At 42.5% G+C, this 24,407-nt stretch overlaps 1 protein-coding gene across 1 annotated transcript in view; it reads right to left on the minus strand.

Annotated features, from left to right (window-relative positions):
- Window positions 1–24,407, minus strand: part of STARD9 (StAR related lipid transfer domain containing 9) — a 313,170-nt gene that overhangs the window by 50,544 nt on the left and 238,219 nt on the right. Inside the window, exons 21-22 of the mRNA XM_069730886.1 lie at window positions 6,566–6,759; window positions 448–922 (exon numbers count right to left, since the gene is read on the minus strand). Of these exons, the coding sequence (XP_069586987.1) occupies window positions 448–922; window positions 6,566–6,759 (669 nt within the window). The remainder of the gene's footprint in view (window positions 1–447; window positions 923–6,565; window positions 6,760–24,407) is intronic.

The raw sequence follows: 24,407 nt of genomic DNA on the forward strand, positions 1-24,407 counted from the left end.
CCCCAGAATAAAAATGACATTTTTATCAGAGATCCAATTTGCCAGCCATTACAAAATTGAATGTAGAAGCCATATGCAAATCAGGCTGGAAGTGCACTGGGGGGGTGTCAATGCTCAAGTGCACTGACCCTGAATGCACTTCCGTCTGATTTGCATAATGCATTTTCGTTAGATTTCTCATTACTGGCACATCAGATAGCTTAAAAAAATGCCATTTTTATTGGGGACAAGGACCAACACAACCATACCACTACGTCCATAAGTAAACATGTGCTAGGGGAGTAATGGCAAAAAGAGGATCGAGGCATTTGAAAAACCAAAATCTTCCTGACAATCATGTTCTCGCATTGTAAACGTTTGATGTGAGAAATAAATTATTTTTGTTTCAATTATTTTTGCTAAATTCTAACCAAAAACTATTTTGCACTAAAAGGTGGCAGTACCTACCTGTAGGAATTAGGAAGTGTCTTTAAAGTCCAAGGCAATGAGCATCTCCTGTAGGATGTGAACCCAGATGGAGAACTACAACTCCTGTGCAGCGCTGTAATCTCTTGTACCTTTGGAACATGAGGAAGAGTTGGTTTCACCAGATCATCACTGAGCCACCAAGCTGCCTGCAGCTGCTGGAGAGTTTTCTTGGCCTCTAAAAGTTTTTGTTTTTTGATAATTCTCTCTAGCTGGAGCTTAACCCTTTTGCTCCGGACACTTCGCTCTGCCTTACGTAAGGAGCATTTTCGAAGGAGCTCCAGTTGCACCAGTTTCTTCCCTTCCTGTTCTTCCAATGATGGCTGAATGTCAGTCTGTACACAGTTCTGAACCTCAGCCTCCACATAAGTCTTTGGTTCAGTCTGAGATGATGATTCTTGTTTTTGTTGACAACAAGCGTTCAGACGCTCCTTCTCTTTTATGAGCCACTGCTGATCTGAGAAAAAATGCACCAAGATATTAACCATTTGCAGAAGTATAACAAAACTTGACGCGCTTATCAAACTAGTACACAAAAATAAATATTCTCCAAATGATGGCCTGCAGTCTACATCCATCAGTCAAATTGCATCACTTCCTGGCTCAGGGATCATAGTTAAGCCTGGTCTAAAATACCTTACTGTAACAGAACAGAGCTGGGAGGCTTATTTTTTTCTGCCCATCATTCAAAAGAAACTTCCACAGCATAACAGGATGATACCGCGCTAAAGGGAAATGTCTGTGCTGAGGAATCTATATACCAATAGGTGGAGTATACAAAAGTTGCCCCTATTGATAAACTCCCCGCTGAGTCCCTGCTACATGTGATGGGAAAAAGTGGAAGGATAAGTGCACTGTGATAAATACTATGCTGAGCACAACATGGTACCAGAGATGTTGGCACTAACCAATACGAGTCTGACTCACCGAGGTCTGATGATAGACGTAGTGCCAGAGGTACCAAGGATCCGAGCACTCACTGTGTGACGTCACAGGGTTTTCCTGATGAAGAAGGACTGCGTTCCTTCTAAACGCGTCGGTTGTCTGCTTGGTCCCAGTGTTGCTCCACACTTTTTGTGACGTCACACAGTGAGTGCTCCCGTCTCCCTCTCTTTTACTTTACTGTCTCCAGGGAAGCCACCGGCCGGGGCGTTCCTGGTTTCCACGCCGACTCACCGCTTTCCTGTTTGGCTGCTGCCACCTGGCACTGGCTTCCTCGCCCGGTACCTGTTCCTCAGGAGCAGCGTCTCATGTGCTGGACTCACGTTCCAGGCGCTCGGATCCTTGGTACCTCTGGCACTACGTCTATCATCAGACCTCGGTGAGTCAGACTCGTATTGGTTAGTGCCAACACCTCTGGTACCACGTTGTGCTCAGCATAGTATTTATCACAGTGCACTTATCCTTCCACTTTTTCCCATCACATGTAGCAGGGACTCAGCAGGGAGTTTATCAATAGGGGCAACTTCTGTATACTCCACCTACTGGTATATAGATTCCTCAGCACAGACATTTCCCTTTAGCGCGGTATCATCCTGTTTTACTAATATGTTTATTTCAGGTGAAATAAACAATGCATTTTGGCTACACCAACCTATGCCAGGTCATACCTGCCGAAAGCTTGTGTAGCTGAAACGCGTTGTAGATTTTATCTGAAATAAACGTATGTTGGATCTGCTGTGCTGTGGAGATTTCTTTTGGCTGTTCCATACACTTGTCCCACTATTACATTGGAGTAGTATCTGGATTACTTCACTGGCAGCCTTCAAACTCAATTTAATCAAACAGTATATGAATTTGTGCCTGACTTTGCACAACATCAGAAGGTGAAATCCTTATAGACAGTTTATTTCATCCATCACTAGTTTATCTTTAACCTGCTAATCACATTCACTAAGATGGTACATCTGGCCTCTGTGGTAACACTGCTCACTCCTCAAAGAAATACCAGAGAAAATGCTGTTTAAAATGTGGAAAGACACATTAATTTATCTTGTTCTGCACGAGAAAAGACAAATAATGGTGCATTTAGAGTAGTGGTAAAAAGTCAAATGAGCATTTGTAGGAACACTAGTCAAAGTCTAAACATGTAGTCAATCACTTGTTGGATCATTTACGTTGTCCAAAAATAAATGAATTTTGTATTGGCAGAACATCGCTCTGTAAACAGGAAATGTGCTGCCCATAGTATGATACTGGATCAGGACAAAATAATCGTATTAACAATTGTTCTGTCTCCATGATTGGAGAGAGACAACATTTTTCTAATTTTGGTTATCAGCATTACCACAATGAATTTCAAACAAAATAATTCAGATGCAGTTGAAGTTCAGACTTTCAGCTTTCATTTGAGGGCATCTACATTAAAATTGGATGAAGGGTTTATGAGTTTCAGCTCCTTAACATGTGCCACCCTGTTTTTAAAGGGACCAAAAGTAATTGGACAGATTAAATAATTTTAAATAAAATGTTCATTTCTAGTACTTGGTTGAAAACCCTTTGTTGGCAATGACTGCCTGAAGTCTTGAACTCATGGACATCACCAGACGCTGTGTTTCCTCCTTTTTGATGCTATGCCAGGCCTTCACTGCAGTGGTTTTCAGTTGCTGTTTGTTTGTGGGCCTTTCTGTCTGAAGTTTAGCCTTTAACAAGTGAAATGCATGCTCAATTGGGTGGAGATCAGGTGACTGACTTGGCCATTCAAGAATATTCCACTTCTTTCCTTTAATAAACTCCTGGGTTGCTTTGACTTTATGTTTTGGGTCATTGCCTATCTGTAGTATGAAACGAAGATCAATCAGTTTGTCTGCATTTGGCTGGATCTGAGCACACAGTATGGCTCTGAATACCTCAGAATTCATTCGGCTGCTTCTGTCCTGTGTCACATCATCAATAAATACTAGTGACCCAGTCCCACTGGCAGCCATGCATGCAGATGATGTGGTATGCTTTGGATCATGAGCTGTACCACGCCTTCACCATACTTTTCTCTTGCCATCATTCTCTTAGAGGTTGATCTTGGTTTCATCTGTCCAAAGAATGTTCTTCCAGAACTGTGCTGGCTTTTTTAAAATGTTTTTTAGCAAAGTCCAGTCTAGCCTTTATTCTTGATGCTTATGAGTGGCTTGCACCGTGCAGTGAACCCTCTGTATTTACTTTCATGCAGTCTTCTCTTTATGGTAGATTTGGATATTGATACGCCGACCTCCTGGAGAGTGTTGGTTACTTGGTTGGCTGTTGTGAAGGGGTTTCTCTTCACCATGGAGATTATTCTGTGATCATCCACCACTGTTGTCTTCCGCGGGCGCCCAGGTCTTTTTGCATTGATGAGTTCACCAGTGCTTTCTTTCTTTCTCAGTATGTACCAAACTGTAGATTTTGCCACTCCTAATATTGTAGCAATTTCTCAGATGGGTTTTTTCTGTTTTCGCAGCTTAAGGACGGCTTGTTTCACCTGCATGGAGAGCTCCTTTGACCGCATGTTTACTTCACAGCAAAACCTTCCAAATGCAAGCACCACACCTCAAATCAACTCCAGAACTTTTATCTGCTTAATTGAGAATGATATAACGAAGGGATTGCCCACACCTGTCCATGAAATAGCCTTGGAGTCAATTGTCCAATTACTTTTGGTCCCTTTAAAAACAGGGTGACACATGTTAAGGAGCTGAAACTCCTAAACTCTTCATCCAATTTTAATGTGGATTCTCTCAAACGAAAGCAGAAAGCCTGAACTTCAACTGCATCTGAATTGTTTTGTTTAAAATTCATTGTGGTAATGTCTATAACCAAAGTTAGAAAAATGTTGTCTCTGTCCAAATATATATGGACTTAACTGTAGTTGAGCGGCACTCGTTAACTTGAGTGGATGGGCCAAAATCAGCACAAGTAAATGCACCATTAGTGGCAAAGTCGAAGACAGATTGCAGCTGATTGGTGGCGGTCTAAACAGGGATCAATAAAATGCCTATAGCAAATAAAATCCTCTAAAAAAAATGTATATTTTTATTTTATTCTAAAGAAAACTCTAGCATATCAATAGAAGCAAAAATGTGCTTGGCTACAATGGTTACAATGCAGGCAGAGGAGGTAACTACATCTACAAAGAAACAGTATGTATATATATATATATATATGTGTGTGTGTGTGTGTGTGTGTGTGTGTGTGTGTGTGTGTGTGTGTGTGTGTGTGTGTGTGTGTGTGTGTGTGTGTGTGTGTGTGTGTGTGTGTATGTATGCATACACACACACACATATACATATATATATATATATATATATATATATATATATATATATATACACATATACGTATATATACATACACATAGTACAGACCAAAAGTTTGGACATACCTTTTCATTTAAAGATTTTTCTTTATTTTCATGACTATGAAAGTTGTAAATTCACACTGAAGGCATCAAAACTATGAATTAACACATGTGGAATTATATACTTAACAAAAAAGCGTGAAACAACTGAAATTACGTCTTATATTCTAGGTTCTTCAAAGTAGCCACCTTTTGCTTTGATGACTGCTTTGCACACTCTTGGCATTCTCTTGATGAGCTTCAAGAGGTAGTCACCGGGAATGGTCTTCCAACAATCTTGAAGGAGTTCCCAGAGATGCTTAGCACTTGTTGGACCTTTTGCCTTCACTCTGCGGTCCAGCTCACACCAAACCATCTCGATTGGGTTCAGGTCTAGTGAGTATGGAGGCCAGGCCACCTGGCGTAGCACCCCATCACTCTCCTTCTTGGTCAAATAGCCCTTACACAGCCTGGAGGTGTGTTTGGGGTCATTGTCCTGTTGAAAAATAAATGATGGTCCAACTTAACTCAGACCGGATGGAATAGCATGCCGCTGCAAGATGCAGTGGTAGCCATGCTGGTTCAGTATGCCTTCAATTTTGAATAAATCCCCAACAGTGTCACCAGCAAAGCACCCCCACACCATCACACCTCCTCCTCCATGCTTCACGATGGGAACCAGGAATGTAGAGTCCATCAGTTTACCTTTTCTGCATCGCACAAAGACACGGTAGTTGGAACCAACGATCTCAAATTTGGACTCATCAGACGAAAGCACAGATTTCCACTGGTCTAATGTCCATTCCTTGTGTTCTTTAGCCCAAACAAGTCTCTTCTGCTTGTTGCCTGTCCTTAGCAGTGGTTTCCTAGGACCTATTTTACCGTGAAGGCCTGCTGCACAAAGTCTCCTCTTAACAGTTGTTGTAGAGATGTGTCTGCTGCTAGAACTCTGTGTGGCATTGACCTGGTCTCTAATCTGAGCTGCTGTTAACCTGCGATTTCTGAGGCTGGTGACTCAGATAAACTTATCCTCAGAAGCAGAGGTGACTCTTGGTCTTCCTTTCCTGGGGCGGTCCTCATGTGAGCCAGTTTCTTTGTAGCGCTTGATGGTTTTTGCAACGGCACTTGGGGACACTGTCAAAGTTTTCCCAATTTTTTGGACTGACTGACCTTCATTTCTTAAAGTAATGATGGCCACTCATTTTTCTTTACTTTGCTGCTTTTTTCTTGCCATAATACAAATTCCAACAGTCTATTCAGTAGGACTATCAGCTGTGTATCCATCAGACTTCTGCACAACACAACTGATGGTCCCAAACCCATTTATAAGGCAAGAAATCCCACTTATTAAACCTGACAGGGCACACCTGTGAAGTGAAAACCATTTCCATGGACTACCTCTTGAAGCTCATTAAGAGAATGCCAAAAGCGTGCAAAGCGGTCATCAAAGCAAAAGGTGGCTACTTTGAAGAACCTAGAATATAAGACTTATTTTCAGCTGTTTCACACTTTTTTGTTAAGTATATAATTCCACATGTGTTAATTTATAGTTTTAATGCCTTCACTGTGAATTTACAATTTTCATAGTCATGAAAATACAGAAAAATCTTTAAATGAGAACGTGTGTCCAAACTTTTGGTCTGTACTGTATGTGTATATATATACATACCTATACTGCTCCTATTTTACGTTTCACCGACTGAAATGACAAATGTTAATACAAAATATGAATCCTATGTGAAGGTTTTAGCGTCCCAGGTCAATTAGAAATAATGCAGAGTAAGGTCTTACTCTCTTGGATCTGCTGATTGATCAGAGACTGCTCGTGCTCCAGCTCCTTCTCTCCCTTCACCTGTGCCACCTGGATCTGACGTTTCAGCTCCTCCACATATTTCTGCTGTTCTTCTATCTGTTTTCTATAAGTGGCTTCTAATTCTTTCAGCCCTTGCAGGTGCTCCTCCGACGGGGGCTCTGAATGTCTATTACTGAACAAAGGAAACATTGGGAGTTACATTGCTACATAATAAAATATCACTATATACATGTCAATGGTTTGTTAGAGGCCGAGTCCAATCTGAAACACAGGTGGGTGCCAGTTCCACTGGTGAATACAGCCTTGTAAGAAAATTGGAGAGAAATAGATCCGGCACACAGACACATTGATAAAATTCAAAAATCTTTATTCCGGCATGTAAAGCCATGGTTAAAAACATAGAGAACACTGTTGACATGCCATTTCTGAATTTTATCAACGGGTCTGTGTGCCGGATCTATTCGTCTCCAATCTTCCTATAATATGATGGCTCCAATATATTAGAAGGATAAAAAAATGTAATGAGAGACGGAATGCTTCTTTAAACAAAAACAACTCGTCTCCCAACACATAATTATTTCATACAGTGGCAAAATAACATCACAATATAATGCCTAAATAATACCACTGGGGTACTTTATTGCACTGCTACAAGTAAACTTGATTGTGGTGTATGGTAGTGAAGGGGATCAATGGTAAATTTCCTGGTAGCTTAGAACAGAAAAGAAGTTCTGGCCTATTTAGTACAAGACAATAGACCGAGTGTTTGCAGAAATTATTTCCGATTATCTGCAGGTATAAAAATGTCGGCAATCATCTGATGAGCGAGCATAAAATCATTGTTATTGAAAGCACATCACCCCATGCAAATAGGAGTTGTGCTGCCGATCACATAATACTGTATGGGGACTGAACGATTGCATTAGCCATCAATGTTCATAAGCCTATGAGAACTGCTGATTGGCTTGTATTTAGCCGATTATTTAATGCTGTGGACCAGCTCATCTAATTGGGCAATTAATGGTACAATTTCTGACAAAAAGGCAGTAAATTGGTCAATGGTAAAGTTCCTGGTTGTGCAGGTGAGTGAAGGTAAATGTAAATGGGCCCAGGATCAAAGGCAGTAAAGAAGTAAACTATGAGGGCCCTGGTGGTCTACGGCAGTAAAGTAGTAAATGATGAGGGCCCTGGTGGTCTACTGCAGTAAAGAAGTAAATTATGAGGGCCCTCGTGATGTAGGGCAGTAAAGAAGTAAATTATGAGGGCCCTTGTGGTCTACTGCAGTAAAGAAGTAAATTATGAGAGCCCTCGTAGTGTAGGGCAGTAAAGTAATACATTACGAGGGCACTGGTGGTCTAGGGCAGTAAAGTAGTACTGAGGGTCCTTGTGATATAAGGCAGTAAAGTAGTAAATTATGAGGGTCCTTGTGGTGTAGGGCAGTAAAGTAGTAAATTATGAGGGCCTTGGTAATCTAGGGCAATAAAGAAGCAAATTGTGTGGGCCTTAGTAGTCTAGGGCAATAAAGAAGTAAATTATGTGGGCTCTTGTGGTCTACTGCAGTAAAAAAGTAAATTATGAGGGCCCTCATGGTGTAGGGCAGTAAGGTAATAAATTATGAAGGTCCTGGTGGTCTAGGGCAGTAAAGTAGTAAATTATGAGGGTCCTTGAGGTGTAGGGCAGTAAAGTAGTAAATTATGAGGGCAATGGTGGTATAGAGCAGTAAAGTAGTAAATTATGAGGGGTCCTTGTGGTCTAGGGCAGTAAAGAAGTAAATTATGAGGGCCCTCATGGTGTAGGGCAGTAAAGTAGAAAATTATGAGGGCCTTGGTGATCTAGGGCAATAAAGAAGTAAATTATGAGGGCCTTGGTGGTCTAGGGCAATAAAGAAGTAAATTATGAGGGCTCTGGTGGTCTAGGGCAGTAATGAAGTAAATTATGAGGTTCTGGTGGTCTAGGTCAGTAAATTATGAGAGCTCTGGTGATCTAGGGCAGTAATGAAGTAAAGTAAGAGGGTTCTGGTGGTCTAGGGAAATAAATAAGTAAATTATGAAGGCCTTGGAAGTCTAGGGCAGTAATGAAGTAAAATTATGAGGGCCCGATGGTGTAGGATAGTAAGTTATGAATGGTTTTGTGATCTAGTGAAGTAATGAAGTACATTATGAGGGCACTGGTGGTGTAGGGTAGTAAGTTGTGAGGGTTTTTGTGGTCTAGGGCAGTAATTACGGTAAGTATATTATGAGGGCCCTGATGCTGAGGACAAAGCTGAATGAGGCCAGCCGGCACTTGAACTTCCCCACCTACATAATATTATAACCACTCTGTTTTCTCTACACTCGGGTACAACTCTCTGTCAGACTACTAACCAGTACATCAGATTTTTTTCTCGTTCAATCTCAACATGTCCTTGGTGGGGGCAGAGAGTCTTAGAAAACTGAATGTTAATCTTGGCATTCTGGTCTAGAAAAATAGGGCCAATTTGGATGTTGAAGAAGCTAGGAATGAAGAGCACACATTAATACAAATGAACTGAAAAAAAGTATTAAGGTTACAGTAAAAACTCTTCGGCACGACCGTCAAAAACTCCAATAAAAAGTAGTAGTTTTGGGCTATCAAATGATGAAATCTGGTCTGAGACCTAGTTTGATTACGGGATGGTCTTCTGGACATATCCAAATGTAGTTTCTTATTTTAGGCTCGTTACATAAGGCATGCTTTAGGTCCACATTGAGTAACATAAGTGTATGGTTTTCAGCATTAATTATAGCAAATAGTGAAAACAAAATGTGGATCAGAACCACAAGAACACATGAAAAACAGACAAGGAACAGCGAGAAGCTGTGACTCAAATTTCAAGAGTTGAGATTAGTTGTTAAAACATAGGCTGAGCCAAGACCTGTTGGTCGGTGTCTGATCACAAACCCCACACCGATCGATGGGTCTCCTGCCAATCAGATCGGCTATTGGAATCCGAGCAGGGGCCGTGTTTCAGAAACGTGTGAATTTGTTCTAACAATCCACTGGTTATTGCCTGCTGTTGATGGAGTACAGGGCTAAGAACCAGCAAATGCCAATGATTAAATAGAAGGATTCATAATGTCATATACATTAAAATAAAGCAAACTGCTTTGGGGAAATTTTTTTTTTGTTACATTAGTGCAAGTATTTAGGACTAAAGATAATTCTTCCAATTGGGTTCTGTTACAAATGTTGGGCCGTTTGTGCAGGGAAATAAAGAGTATATAAAAGCCATTCACCTTTAATATGGTCTGTGGTCATAAATCAGTTGAGAGCTCAGAAAAGAGACAGATAAGAATTACAAACTACCCATCTGACCATCATAGCGAACTCATTGACAGATTCTCAGTTAACTTATTCTGCATCGAACAATAGACAGTACCCCACAGAGGTTACAGAAGGTAAATGGTGCAATATTTTTAATGGATCCCAATTTTAAAAATGATTTTTAGCTCCAAATACATGCATATGTTCCCAAACGGTGGAGAACTCCTTTATGTACAATCAAGAGCAATATTTTTGCCAGGTTTAACGACCTATGCAGCTTATAAGCCTGTACCAAAATATACCCCATCAAACAAAACATGAAAAAAAATAAGATACAATAAGAATAAGATGTGTGAGTCCCTGCGGCTGTTAGCCTTAATGCATGTGGGGATTCCCTAACAAACAGGTAATCCACGCATGTGTTCAGGCTGCAAAACATGCAGCTGCAGGGACTCAAACAAAATTTCCGAGCATGCCCAAGAAACTAACATAACACCCTAGCGACATTATCAGAGAACGTTCGCCCATCACTACTTGTAACAGAAAAATATTTCGAATTGAGAGTCCTCAGTGGTTGATACCTTTTAATGGCTAACTGAAAAGATGGTAACAAATTGCAAGCTTTCGAGACTACACAGGTCTCTTCATCAGGTCTCTCAATTCTAAATATTTTTCTATCTACTGGCTAACACATTACCAAGATATATATCTTTCCTGTACTTGTAAAAGATACACTTATTACGTTACATAGATTTGAGCGGCTTGTGGGTTGGTCACACAATTACAGGGCCTGATTTTGCTGCCATGCTTGAAGATGTACTAAGCAGCAAGCATTTCCACTTCCCATAACAGTAAATTTAATTGAATAGCAAAACATTTCAGGCAATGATTCTGCATTTTAGTGGAAGATTCGGGAATGAATAGCTCTTACCTTACACTGTGTTATGTCTCCTTCATGATTGCAGAGAGAAACATATGATAACGTAACATATTTGCTTCATAAACTTGCAGGAAATGATATCCTATGGAGGCTTGGGTAGAGGAAACATCTCTATACACACATTTGTAGCAAAGAGTCTACACTGTCAGACTGCACACTCCACCTCTCCTGCCGGAGACCGCCCAGGCTAGTGCAGGGGTCGGCCTGGTTATTTTCTACCGTAGCATAATGCAGCTCTCGGCTAGATCGCAGCTCAGTCAGATGACTCTGTACTGAAGGACTGGGGGAATGTATTACATCCCACTGTGTGGCACAAATGTAGCATCCTTTATCGAAAATCACAAGCCTCAAACAAAACAAAAAAATAGCAAGATGTCCTTCACCACAATAACAAAACATTCAAATATTTATGGTAATGAATGCAAAGATCAGAAAAGCATTGTAAGGTCGAGATAATTTATATAGTGGGGATACAGTTTGTTTTTGGGAGCCACAAACTCCCAGGTAATTTAAATGATATAAAATATCCAATTTTTTTTTTTTTATTAGTAGCATTCTCAAAGTATTGTCCCTCAGTGGCTACAAGCTTTTCCCTGACTTCAGCTGGGTGTTTAAGTTTACTTTGTGAAGACAAATACAGGCGGAGGTTAGGCTCAGTTCACTTTTATACAGTGTGTTCTGATGGACGTATGCGGCTGGATTGCAAAAATGCAGTATTCAGACATACATTGCAGCACATCCATAGACAGGCAGGCAGGCAGACAGACAATAAAAATGTTGCTTTGACCACATATTCTCAGGATTGTGTTTTTTTCAGATGTACAAATAAATGTAGTTGGCCACGGTTTTTTCGATCCCCGCAGTCAGTGCCCGGCGCCTGCTGTTATGACCCGGTGGTCAGGAAATAATGGACCTGGTGGTTAAGAGCACACGGAATGACCTGATAGTTACTGATAATATAGGACGAGCTCTGAGACGTGGGAACTCTGCTGACCGCAATCCCTAATCCTATCACACACACTAGAAATAGCCGTGGATTGCTCCTAACGCTCCCTATGCAACTCGACACAGCCTAAGGAACTAGCTAGCCCTAAAGATAGAAAAATAAAGCCTACCTTGCCTCAGAGAAATTCCCCAAAGGAAAAGGCAGCCCCCCACATATAATGACTGAGTAAAGATGAAAATTACAAACACAGAGATGAAATAGATTTAGCAAAGTGAGGCCCGACTTACTGAACAGACAGACGATAGGAAAGGTAGCTTTGCGGTCAGCACAAAAAACTACAAAAAGACCACGCAGAGGGCGCAAAAAGACCCTCCGCACCGACTCACGGTGCGGGGGCGCTCCCTCTGCGTCCCAGAGCTTCCAGCAAGCAAGACAACAATCAAAATAGCAAGCTGGACAGAAAAATAGCAAACCAGAGAAAAACAAGCAGGAACTTAGCTTCTGCTGGGAAGACAGGTCACAAGAACGATCCAGGAGTGAACTAGACCAATACTGGAACATTGACAGGTGGCATGGAGCAATGATCTAGGTGGAGTTAAATAGAGCAGCCAGCTAACGAATTAACCTCGTCACCTGTGGAAGGAACCTCAGAAGCCGCAGCCCCACTCACAACTACCAGAGGAAGCCCATGGACAGAACCAGCCGAAGTACCATTCATGACCACAGGAGGGAGCTTGACAACAGAATTCACAACAGTACCCCCCCACCTTGAGGAGGGGTCACCGAACCCTCACCAGAGCCCCCAGGCCGACCAGGACGAGCCAAATGAAAGGCACGAACCAGATCGGCAGCATGAACATCGGAGGCAAAGACCCAGGAATTATCTTCCTGACCATAACCCTTCCATTTGACCAGGTACTGGAGTTTCCGTCTCGAAATACGAGAATCCAAAATCTTCTCCACCACATACTCCAACTCCCCCTCAACCAACACCGGGGCAGGAGGATCAACGGATGGAACCACAGGCGCCAAGTATCTCCGCAACAATGACCTATGGAATACATTATGGATGGCAAAAGAAGCTGGAAGGGTCAAACGAAATGACACAGGATTGAGAACCTCAGAAATCTTATACGGACCAATGAAACGAGGCTTAAACTTAGGAGAGAAAACCTTCATAGGAACATAACGAGACGACAACCAAACCAAATCCCCAACACGAAGTCGGGGACCCACACAGCAGCGGCGGTTAGCGAAACGTTGAGCCTTCTCCTGGGACAATGTCAAATTGTCCACCACATGAGTCCAAATCTGCTGCAACCTATCCACCACAGTATCTACACCAGGACAGTCCGAAGACTCAACCTGCCCTGAAGAGAAACGAGGATGGAAACCAGAATTGCAGAAAAACGGCGAAACCAAAGTAGCCGAGCTGGCCCGATTATTAAGCGCTAACTCAGCCAACGGCAAAAAGGACACCCAATCATCCTGATCAGCAGAAACAAAGCATCTCAGATATGTTTCCAAAGTCTGATTAGTTCGTTCGGTTTGGCCGTTTGTCTGAGAATGGAAAGCCGAGGAAAAAGACAAATCAATGCCCATCCTAGCACAAAAGGCTCGCCAAAACCTCGAAACAAACTGGGAACCTCTGTCCGAAACGATGTTCTCCGGAATGCCATGTAAACGAACCACATGCTGGAAAAACAATGGCACCAAATCAGAGGAGGAAGGCAATTTAGACAAGGGTACCAAATGGACCATCTTAGAGAAGCGATCACAAACCACCCAAATGACCGACATCTTTTGAGAGACAGGGAGATCCGAAATAAAATCCATAGAGATATGCGTCCAGGGCCTCTTCGGGACCGGCAAGGGCAAAAGCAACCCACTGGCACGAGAACAGCAGGGCTTAGCCCGAGCACAAGTCCCACAGGACTGCACAAAAGAACGCACATCCCGCGACAAAGACAGCCACCAAGAGGATCTAGCCACCAAATCTCTGGTACCAAAGATTCCAGGATGACCAGCCAACACCGAACAATGAACCTCAGAGATAACTCTACTAGTCCATTTATCAGGGACAAACAGTTTCTCTGCTGGGCAACGGTCAGGTCTATCAGCCTGAAATTTTTGCAGCACCCGCCGCAAATCAGGGGAGATGGCAGACAAAATTACCCCCTCTTTGAGAATACCCGCCGGCTCAGGAACACCCGGAGAGTCGGGCACAAAACTCCTTGACAGGGCATCAGCCTTCACATTCTTAGAGCCTGGAAGGTACGAAACCACAAAATCAAAACGGGAGAAAAATAGCGACCAACGAGCCTGTCTAGGATTCAACCGTTTGGCAGACTCGAGATAAGTCAAATTCTTGTGATCCGTCAAGACCACCACGCGATGCTTGGCTCCTTCAAGCCAATGACGCCACTCCTCGAATGCCCACTTCATGGCCAACAACTCTCGATTGCCAACATCATAATTGCGCTCAGCAGGCGAAAACTTTCTAGAAAAGAAGGCACATGGTTTCATCACCGAGCCATCAGAACTTCTTTGCGACAAAACAGCCCCTGCTCCAATCTCAGAAGCATCAACCTCGACCTGAAACGGAAGCGAAACATCTGGCTGGCACAACACAGGGGCAGAAGAAAAACGACGCTTCAACTCCTGAAAAGCTTCCACAGCCGCAGAAGACCAATTGACCACATCAGCACCCTTTTTGGTCAAATCAGTCAACGGTTTAGCAACACTAGAAAAATTACTGATGAAGCGACGATAAAAATTAGCAAAGCCCAGGAACTTTTGCAGACTCTTCAGAGATGTCGGCTGAGTCCAATCATAAATGGCCTGGACTTTAACAGGGTCCATCTCGATAGTAGAAGGGGAAAAAATGAAACCCAAAAATAAAACCTTCTGAACTCCAAAGAGACACTTTGACCCCTTCACAAACAAAGAATTTGCACGAAGGACCTGGAACACCATTCTGACCTGCTTCACGTGAGACTCCCAATCATCCGAGAAGACCAAAATATCATCCAAATATACAATCAGGAATTTATCCAGGTACTCTCGGAAGATGTCATGCATAAAGGACTGAAATACTGATGGAGCATTGGAAAGCCCGAATGGCATAACCAGGTACTCAAAATGGCCCTCGGGCGTATGAAATGCTGTTTTCCATTCATCGCCCTGTTTAATACGCACAAGATTATACGCACCACGAAGATCTATCTTGGTGAACCAACTAGCCCCCTTAATCCGAGCAAATAAATCAGACAACAGCGGCAAAGGGTACTGAAATTTGACTGTGATCTTATTAAGAAGGCGGTAATCAATATAAGGTCTCAAAGAACCATCCTTCTTGGCCACAAAAAAGAACCCTGCTCCCAATGGTGACGACGACGGGCGAATATGACCCTTCTCCAAGGATTCCTTTACATAACTCCGCATAGCGGCGTGCTCTGGCACAGATAAATTGAACAATCGGCCCTTAGGAAACTTACTACCAGGAATCAAATTGATAGCACAATCGCAATCCCTATGAGGAGGTAAGGCACTGGATTTGGGCTCATCAAATACATCTCGGTAATCCGACAAAAACTCCGGGACTTCAGAAGGGGTGGATGACGAAATAGACAAAAATGGAACATCACCATGTACTCCCTGACAACCCCAGCTGGACACAGACATAGATTTCCAATCCAATACTGGATTATGGACCTGTAGCCATGGCAACCCCAAAACGACCACATCATGCAGATTATGCAACACCAAAAAGCGAATATCCTCCTGATGTGCAGGAGCCATGCACATGGTCAATTGGGTCCAGTACTGAGGCTTATTCTTGGCCAAAGGCGTAGCATCAATTCCTCTCAATGGAATAGGATACTGCAAGGGCTCCAAGAAAAAACCACAGCGCCTAGCAAACTCCAAGTCCATCAAATTCAGGGCAGCACCTGAATCCACAAATGCCATAACAGAATAAGATGACAAAGAGCAGATCAGAGTAACGGACAAAAGAAATTTCGACTGTACCGTACCAATGGTGGCAGACCTAGCGAAACGCTTAGTGCGCTTAGGACAATCGGAGATAGCATGAGTGGAATCACCACAGTAAAAACACAGCCCATTCCGACGTCTGTGTTCTTGCCGTTCAGCTCTGGTCAAAGTCCTATCACATTGCATAGGCTCTGGTCTATGCTCAGATAATACCGCCAAATGGTGCACAGCTTTATGCTCACGTAAGCGTCGATCGATCTGAATGGCCAAAGACATAGACTCATTCAGACCAGCAGGCATGGGAAATCCCACCATGACATCCTTAAGGGCTTCAGAGAGACCCTTTCTGAAAATTGCTGCCAGGGCACATTCATTCCACTGAGTGAGTACAGACCACTTCCTAAACTTCTGACAATATATCTCTACCTCATCCTGACCCTGACACAGAGCCAGCAAGATTTTCTCTGCCTGATCCACTGAATTAGGTTCATCATAAAGCAATCCGAGCGCCAGAAAAAACGCATCAACATCACGCAATGCCGGATCTCCTGGCGCAAGGGAAAATGCCCAGTCTTGAGGGTCACCACGCAACAAAGAAATAATGATTTTCACTTGTTGAACAGGGTCACCTAAGGAGCGGGGTTTCAAAGCAAGAAACAGTTTACAATTATTTTTGAAATTCAGAAACTTAGATCTATCCCCAAAAAAACAAATCAGGAATTGGAATCCTAGGCTCTAACATTGGATTCTGAACCACAAAATCTTGAATGTTTTGTACCCTTGCAGTGAGATTATCCATACAAGAGGACAGACCTTGAATGTCCATATCTACACCTGTATCCTGAACCACCCAGAGGTAAAGGGGAAAAGAGAGACAAAACACACTGCAAAGAAAAAAAAAGTGGTCTCAGAACTTCTCTTATCCCTCTATTGAGATGCATTAGTACTTTGGGCCACCTGTACTGTTATGACCTGGTGGTCAGGACAATAATGGACCTGGTGGTTAAGAGCACACGGAATGACCTGATAGTTACTGATAATATAGGACGAGCTCTGAGACGTGGGAACTCTGCTGACCGCAATCCCTAATCCTATCACACACACTAGAAATAGCCGTGGATTGCTCTTAACGCTCCCTATGCAACTCGACACAGCCTAAGGAACTAGCTAGCCCTAAAGATAGAAAAACAAAGCCTACCTTGCCTCAGAGAAATTCCCCAAAGGAAAAGGCAGCCCCCCACATATAATGACTGTGAGTAAAGATGAAAATTACAAACACAGAGATGAAATAGATTTAGCAGAGTGAGGCCCGACTTACTGAACAGACAGAGGATAGGAAAGGTAGCTTTGCGGTCAGCACAAAAAACTACAAAAAGACCACGCAGAGGGCGCAAAAAGACCCTCCGCACCGACTCAGGGTGCGGAGGCGCTCCCTCTGCGTCCCAGAGCTTCCAGCAAGCAAGACAACAATCAAAATAGCAAGCTGGACAGAAAAATAGCAAACCAGAGAAAAACAAGCAGGAACTTAGCTTCTGCTGGGAAGACAGGTCACAAGAACGATCCAGGAGTGAACTAGACCAATACTGGAACATTGAGAGGTGGCATGGAGCAACGATCTAGGTGGAGTTAAATAGAGCAGCCAGCAAACGAATTAACCTCGTCACCTGTGGAAGGAACCTCAGAAGCCGCAGCCCCACTCACAACTACCAGAGGAAGCCCATGGACAGAACCAGCCGAAGTACCATTCATGACCACAGGAGGGAGCTTGACAACAGAATTCACAACAGCCTGCATACTCCCCTCTGGTCACTGCTCACACAGGGTTAATGCCGGCGGTAACAGACCGCGTTATGCCACAGGTAACGCACTCGTTTACCGCCGCTATTAACCCTGTGTGTCCCCAATCTTTTACTATTGATGCTGCCTATGCGGCATCAATAGTAAAAAAATGTAATGTTAAAAATAATTAAAAAAACAAAAAAACTGCTATACTCACCCTCCGTTGTCCGCTGAGCCGCTCGCGGCTGCCGCCATTTTCCGCTCCCAGCGATGCATTGCGAAATTACCCAGAAGACTTAGCTAAGTCATCTGGGTAATTTCGCAATGCATCCTGGGAAAGGAAGATGGCGGCAGCCGCGCGCCTATCGCTGGAGCTCCGCTGGATCCCAGGAGGTGAGTATATAACTATTTTTTATTTTAATTATTTTTTAACAGGGATATGTGCCCACACTCCTTTATACTACGTGGGCTGTGTTACATACCGCGTGGCTCTGTGCTGTATACTACATAGGCAGTGTCATATACTATGTGGGCAGTAGGATACGGTCCTACATCTCAGTGGCTGGCACAGAGCGGCAGAGTCATGGCACCTGACCTGCGTCAGCATCCACTGACCTGGCTAGCCTAGCCAGACTTCCTTAGTACCCTCCCTGTACCTATTGCTTAGCTTATGGCATGCGGCAGCCTTCTCCGATCCCAACAGAAGCTTCTAGGCGGTACCTATTCAGCTATATGATCGCTCTTGGATTAGATCAGGTGAGAGTTTGTTCAGCTACCTTCGAGGAAGGAGGTGGAGCCACGACGTCGGAGCGGAGAGCAGCAGGACTTCACTCTGGATCTTCAGTCACTGAAGATCGAGAGGTGAAGTGGGTCAGTCTTCACAGTGTCGCGGTGGGTGAGTATGATCTGTGTCTGTCCGTCTGTGTGTCTCTGTGTATATTTCTTGCAGCTCCTGTCTTACAAAGTACCATACTGTATATACAAGTCCACACTATGTCCTGCATTACAGTGTGTCTGTGTATACTGTATGTATATAGTGTGGACCTGTTTACAGTATAGTGCTGTGTATACACTTTATACAGCCCCTCAGCCTCTATTCTGTATACAGCCAGCACAGCAACAGCCTCTGATATATACAGCCCGACAGCAGCCCCTATATATATATATGTGTGTGTGTGTGTGTGTGTGTGTGTGTGTGTGTGTGTGTGTGTGAGTGAGTGTGTATATATATATATATATATACAGTGGGGCAAAAGAGTATTTAGTCAGTCAGCAATAGTGCAAGTTCCACCACTTAAAAAGATGAGAGGCGTCTGTAATTTACATCATAGGTAGACCTCAACTATGGGAGACAAACTGAGAAAAAAAAATCCAGAAAATCACATTGTCTGTTTTTTTATCATTTTATTTGCATATTATGGTGGAAAATAAGTATTTGGTCAGAAACAAACAATCAAGATTTCTGGCTCTCACAGACCTGTAACTTCTTCTTTAAGAGTCCCCTCTTTCCTCCACTCATTACCTGTAAGTGATGGCACCTGTTTAAACTTGTTATCAGTATAAAAAGACACCTGTGCACACCCTCAAACAGTCTGACTCCAAACTCCACTATGGTGAAGACCAAAGAGCTGTCAAAGGACACCAGAAACCAAATTGTAGCCCTGCACCAGGCTGGGAAGACTGAATCTGCAATAGCCAACCAGCTTGGAGTGAAGAAATCAACAGTGGGAGCAATAATTAGAAAATGGAAGACATACAAGACCACTGATAATCTCCCTCGATCTGGGGCTCCACGCAAAATCCCACCCCGTGGGGTCAGAATGATCACAAGAACAGTGAGCAAAAATCCCAGAACCACGCGGGGGGACCTAGTGAATGAACTGTAGAGAGCTGGGACAAATGTAACAAGGCCTACCATAAGTAACACACTATGCCACCATGGACTCAGATCCTGCAGTGCCAGACGTGTCCCACTGCTTAAGCCAGTACATGTCCGGGCCCGTCTGAAGTTTGCTAGAGAGCATTTGGATGATCCAGAGGAGTTTTGGGAGAATGTCCTATGGTCTGATGAAACCAAACTGGAACTGTTTGGTAGAAACACAACTTGTCGTGTTTGGAGGAAAAAGAATACTGAGTTGCATCCATCAAACACCATACCTACTGTAAAGCATGGTGGTGGAAACATCATGCTTTGGGGCTGTTTCTCTGCAAAGGGGCCAGGACGACTGATCCGGGTACATGAAAGAATGAATGGGGCCATGTATCGTGAGATTTTGAGTGCAAACCTCCTTCCATCAGCAAGGGCATTGAAGATGAAACGTGGCTGGGTCTTTCAACATGACAATGATCCAAAGCACACCGCCAGGGCAACGAAGGAGTGGCTTCGTAAGAAGCATTTCAAGGTCCTGGAGTGGCCTAGCCAGTCTCCAGATCTCAACCCTATAGAAAACCTTTGGAGGGAGTTGAAAGTCCGTGTTGCCAAGCGAAAAGCCAAAAACATCACTGCTCTAGAGGAGATCTGCATGGAGGAATGGGCCAACATACCAACAACAGTGTGTGGCAACCTTGTGAAGACTTACAGAAAACGTTTGACCTCTGTCATTGCCAACAAAGGATATATTACAAAGTATTGAGATGAAATTTTGTTTCTGACCAAATACTTATTTTCCACCATAATATGCAAATAAAATGATAAAAAAAACAGACAATGTCATTTTCTGGATTTTTTTTTCTCAGTTTGTCTCCCATAGTTGAGGTCTACCTATGATGTAAATTACAGACGCCTCTCATCTTTTTAAGTGGTGGAACTTGCACTATTGCTGACTGACTAAATACTTTTTTGCCCCACTGTATATATATATATATATATATATATATATAGCCCAACAGCAGCTTCTGATATATAATTTTGTTTGAATGCAGATTGCACATTTTCTGTTAGTACAATAAACCTCATTTCAAGGCAGAAACATTACTGTGTCCAACTGTTATTAGATATATGAAACTGAAATAGCTGTTACAAAAAAAACAATTTTTATAAAGCATTAAGCTTAAGATTAATAGGGGTGCCCAAACTTTTTCATAGTACTGTATATATATATATATATATATATATATATATATATATATATATATATATATATATATATATATATATATATATATATATATACACACACACACATATACACAATACAGTATATATATATATATATATATATACATATATATATAATATATAAAGCTGAATGTGTGTATGTGTGTGTGTATGTATGTCCGGGATTGGCATCTGCACCGTCGCAGCTACAGCCACAAAATTTTGCACAGTCACACGTCTGGACCCCGAGAGCGTCATAGGCTATATTGTGAGGCGAAATTTTAACCCCGCGCGTTCCAATTCACCAAACAATTTTGCCCCTATCTACATAATGGGGAAAAAAGTGAAAGGAAAAGTGTTGGAGGCGTTGAAGCTACAGCCACAAAATTTTGCACAGTCACACGTCTGGACCCCGAGAGCGTCATAGGCTATGTTGTGAGGTGAAATTTTAACCCCGCGCGTTCCAATTCACCAAACAATTTTGCCCCTATCTACATAATGGGGAAAAAAGTGAAAGGAAAAGTGTTGGAGGCGTCGAAGCTACAGCCACAAAATGTTGCACAGTCACATGTCTGGACCCCGAGAGCATTATAGGCTATGTTGTGAGGCGAAATTTTAACCCCGCACGTTCCAATTCACCAAACAATTTTGCCCCTATCTACATAATGGGGAAAAAAGTGAAAGGAAAAGTGTTGGAGGCGTCGAAGCTACAGCCACAAAATCTTGCACAGTCACACGTCTGGACCCTGAGAGCGTCATAGGCTATGTTGTGAGGTGAAATTTTAACCCCGCGCTTTCCAATTCACCAAACTATTTTGCCCCTATCTACATAATGGGGAAAAAGTGAAAGGAAAAGTGTTGGAGGCAAATTGACAGCTGCCAGATGTGAACAAGGGGGACGTAAAGAGTGAGAGCGATGGCGCCAAAGAGTATATACCATACAGTTGCTAAGGTGGGGCCCCGACATGGGATACTCACCACACACGGGGATATGAACACACGCACAAAATGCGCCACACACTACCACGTGCTTGAACACATATCACCCTCAGCACACATTTCACCACACATTCTCCAACCTCGCCACATAAAAGTCGAAACACAAAAGTCGCCGCTCAAAACTCGCCACATGCAAAAACTAGGCTCTTGCAAAACTCGCCACAAGTGCAAAACTCACTTCATGGAAAACTCGCCACACGCAAAACTTGCACACGCGGAAAAATTGCCACATGCACAAAAGTTGCAACACATGCAAAATTTGCCTCACACAAAACTTGCACATACTCAAAAGGCACCACACAAAACTCGCCATGCGCAAAACTTGCTGCACACAAGTTGCTACACTAACCTGTCACATGCAACTCGACACACAAAAAGTTGCTACACGCATGTTGCCACACAAAACTCATCTCACAAAAGTCGCTACATGCATGTCGCCACACGCAACTCAACACACACAACTTGACAAACGAAACTCGCCCTAAAACACACACAAGTCTGGTCTTATCCTTCAAAAATAAAAATCTGATTAATAAGCAGACAAACTACAACAAATGTACCATATAGGAAATACGGCAGCTGTCAGTCACATGACCTGTCTATTATGTGTATGTGTGAGCTAATATATACTGCCAGGGGGAGGGCTTCCTGTTGGCTGGGGATTTATCAGGCTGCCAATTTAGCTTACAAATACTGAGGTAAAAATACTGAGCAAATAACGTGTGAACGAGGTCTAATACAGGAGGAGATGACACACAGGTATATACTATATACAGGGGAGATGACACACAGATATATACTATATACAGGAGAGATGACACACAGGTATATACTATATAGAGGAGGAGATGACATACAGGTACATATATATATACAGGAGGAGATGACATACAGGTATATACTATATACAGGAGGAGATGACACACAGGTATATACTATATACAGGAGCAGATGACCTACAGGTATATACTATATACAGGAGGAGATGACATACAGGTATATGCTATATATAGAAGATGACATGCAGGTATATACTATATACAGGAGGAGATGACACAGATATATACTATATACAGGGGAGATGACACACAGGTATATACTATATACAGGAGGAGATGACATACAGGTATATACTATATATAGAAGGAGATGACATTCTGGTATATACTATATATAGGGGAGATGACACACAGCAGGTATATAATAATAATAATCTTTATTTTTATATAGCGCTAACATATTCCGCAGCGCTTTACAGTTTGCACACATTATCATCACTGTCCCCGATGGGGCTCACAATCTAGAATCCCTATCAGTATGTCTTTCGAATGTGGGAGGAAACCGGAGTGCCCGGAGGAAACCCACGCAAACACGGAGAGAACATACAAACTCTTTGCAGATGTTGTCCTGCTAACCACTGCGCCACCGTGCTGCCCACGGTATACAGGGGAGATGACATACAGGTATATACTATATACAGGAGATTACTTACAGATGTATACTATATATAAGGGAGATGACAAACATGTATATACTGAGGTGATGAGGTGAAAATGAGAGGTGTGAGGTGAAAATGAAAAGGTGTGAGTGCAAAATGAGAGGAGTGAGGAAAAATAATGGAGTGATCAGAAAATGACAGATGTGAGGTTGAAATGACAAGTGTTAGGGGGGAATGAGAGGAGTGAGGGAGAAAATGAGAGGTGTGAGGGGGAAAATGAAAGATGTGATTGGGAAAATGAGAGGCGTGATGGGAAAATAAGAGAAGTGAGGTGCTATAACTAACCACAGATATTTACTATGCCCAGGCAACGCCGGGCTCTTCAGCTAGTATATATATATATATATATATATATATATATATATATATATATATATATATATATATATACACAGCCCAGCAGAAGCCCCTCATATATACACAGCCCAGTAGAATCCTCTCATACATATAGAGCCCAGCAGAAGCCTCTCATACATATAGAGCCCAGCAGAAGCCTCTGACATATAGAGCCCAGCAGAAGCCTCTCATATACAGCCCAGCAGAAGCCCCTCATACATATACAACCCAGCAGAAGCCTCTCATAAACATATACAGCCCAGCAGAAGCCTCTCATACATATAGAGCCCAGCAGAAGCCTCTGACATATAGAGCCCAGCAGCAGTGTTTGATATAGATAGCCCAAATTTCTACAATATACATACATATGTACATATTTTAATCTTTAACCCCTTCAAGACCCAGCCTATTTTGACCTTAAAGACCTTGCCGTTTTTTGCAATTCTGACCAGTGTCCCTTTATGAGGTAATAACTCAGGAACGCTTCAACGGATCCTAGCGGTTCTGAGATTGTTTTTTCGTGACATATTGGGCTTCATGTTAGTGGTAAATTTAGGTCAATAAATTCTGCATTTATTTGTGATAAACACGGAAATTTGGCGAAAATTTTGAAAATTTCGCAATTTTCACATTTTGAATTTTTATTCTGTTAAACCAGAGAGATATGTGACACAAAATAGTTAATAAATAACATTTCCCACATGTTTACTTTACATCAGCACAATTTTGGAAACAAAATTTTTTTTTGTTAGGAAGTTATAAGGGTTAAAATTCGACCAGCGATTTGTCATTTTTACAACGAAATTTACAAAACCATTTTTTTTAGGGACCACCTCACATTTGAAGTCAGTTTGAGGGGTCTATATGGCTGAAAATACCCAAAAGTGACACCATTCTAAAAACTGCACCCCTCAAGGTACTCAAAACCACATTCAAGAAGTTTATTAACC

The sequence above is a fragment of the Ranitomeya imitator genome, chromosome 1 (assembly GCF_032444005.1).
Source record: "Ranitomeya imitator isolate aRanImi1 chromosome 1, aRanImi1.pri, whole genome shotgun sequence".
Taxonomy (NCBI): Eukaryota; Metazoa; Chordata; class Amphibia; order Anura; family Dendrobatidae; genus Ranitomeya; species Ranitomeya imitator.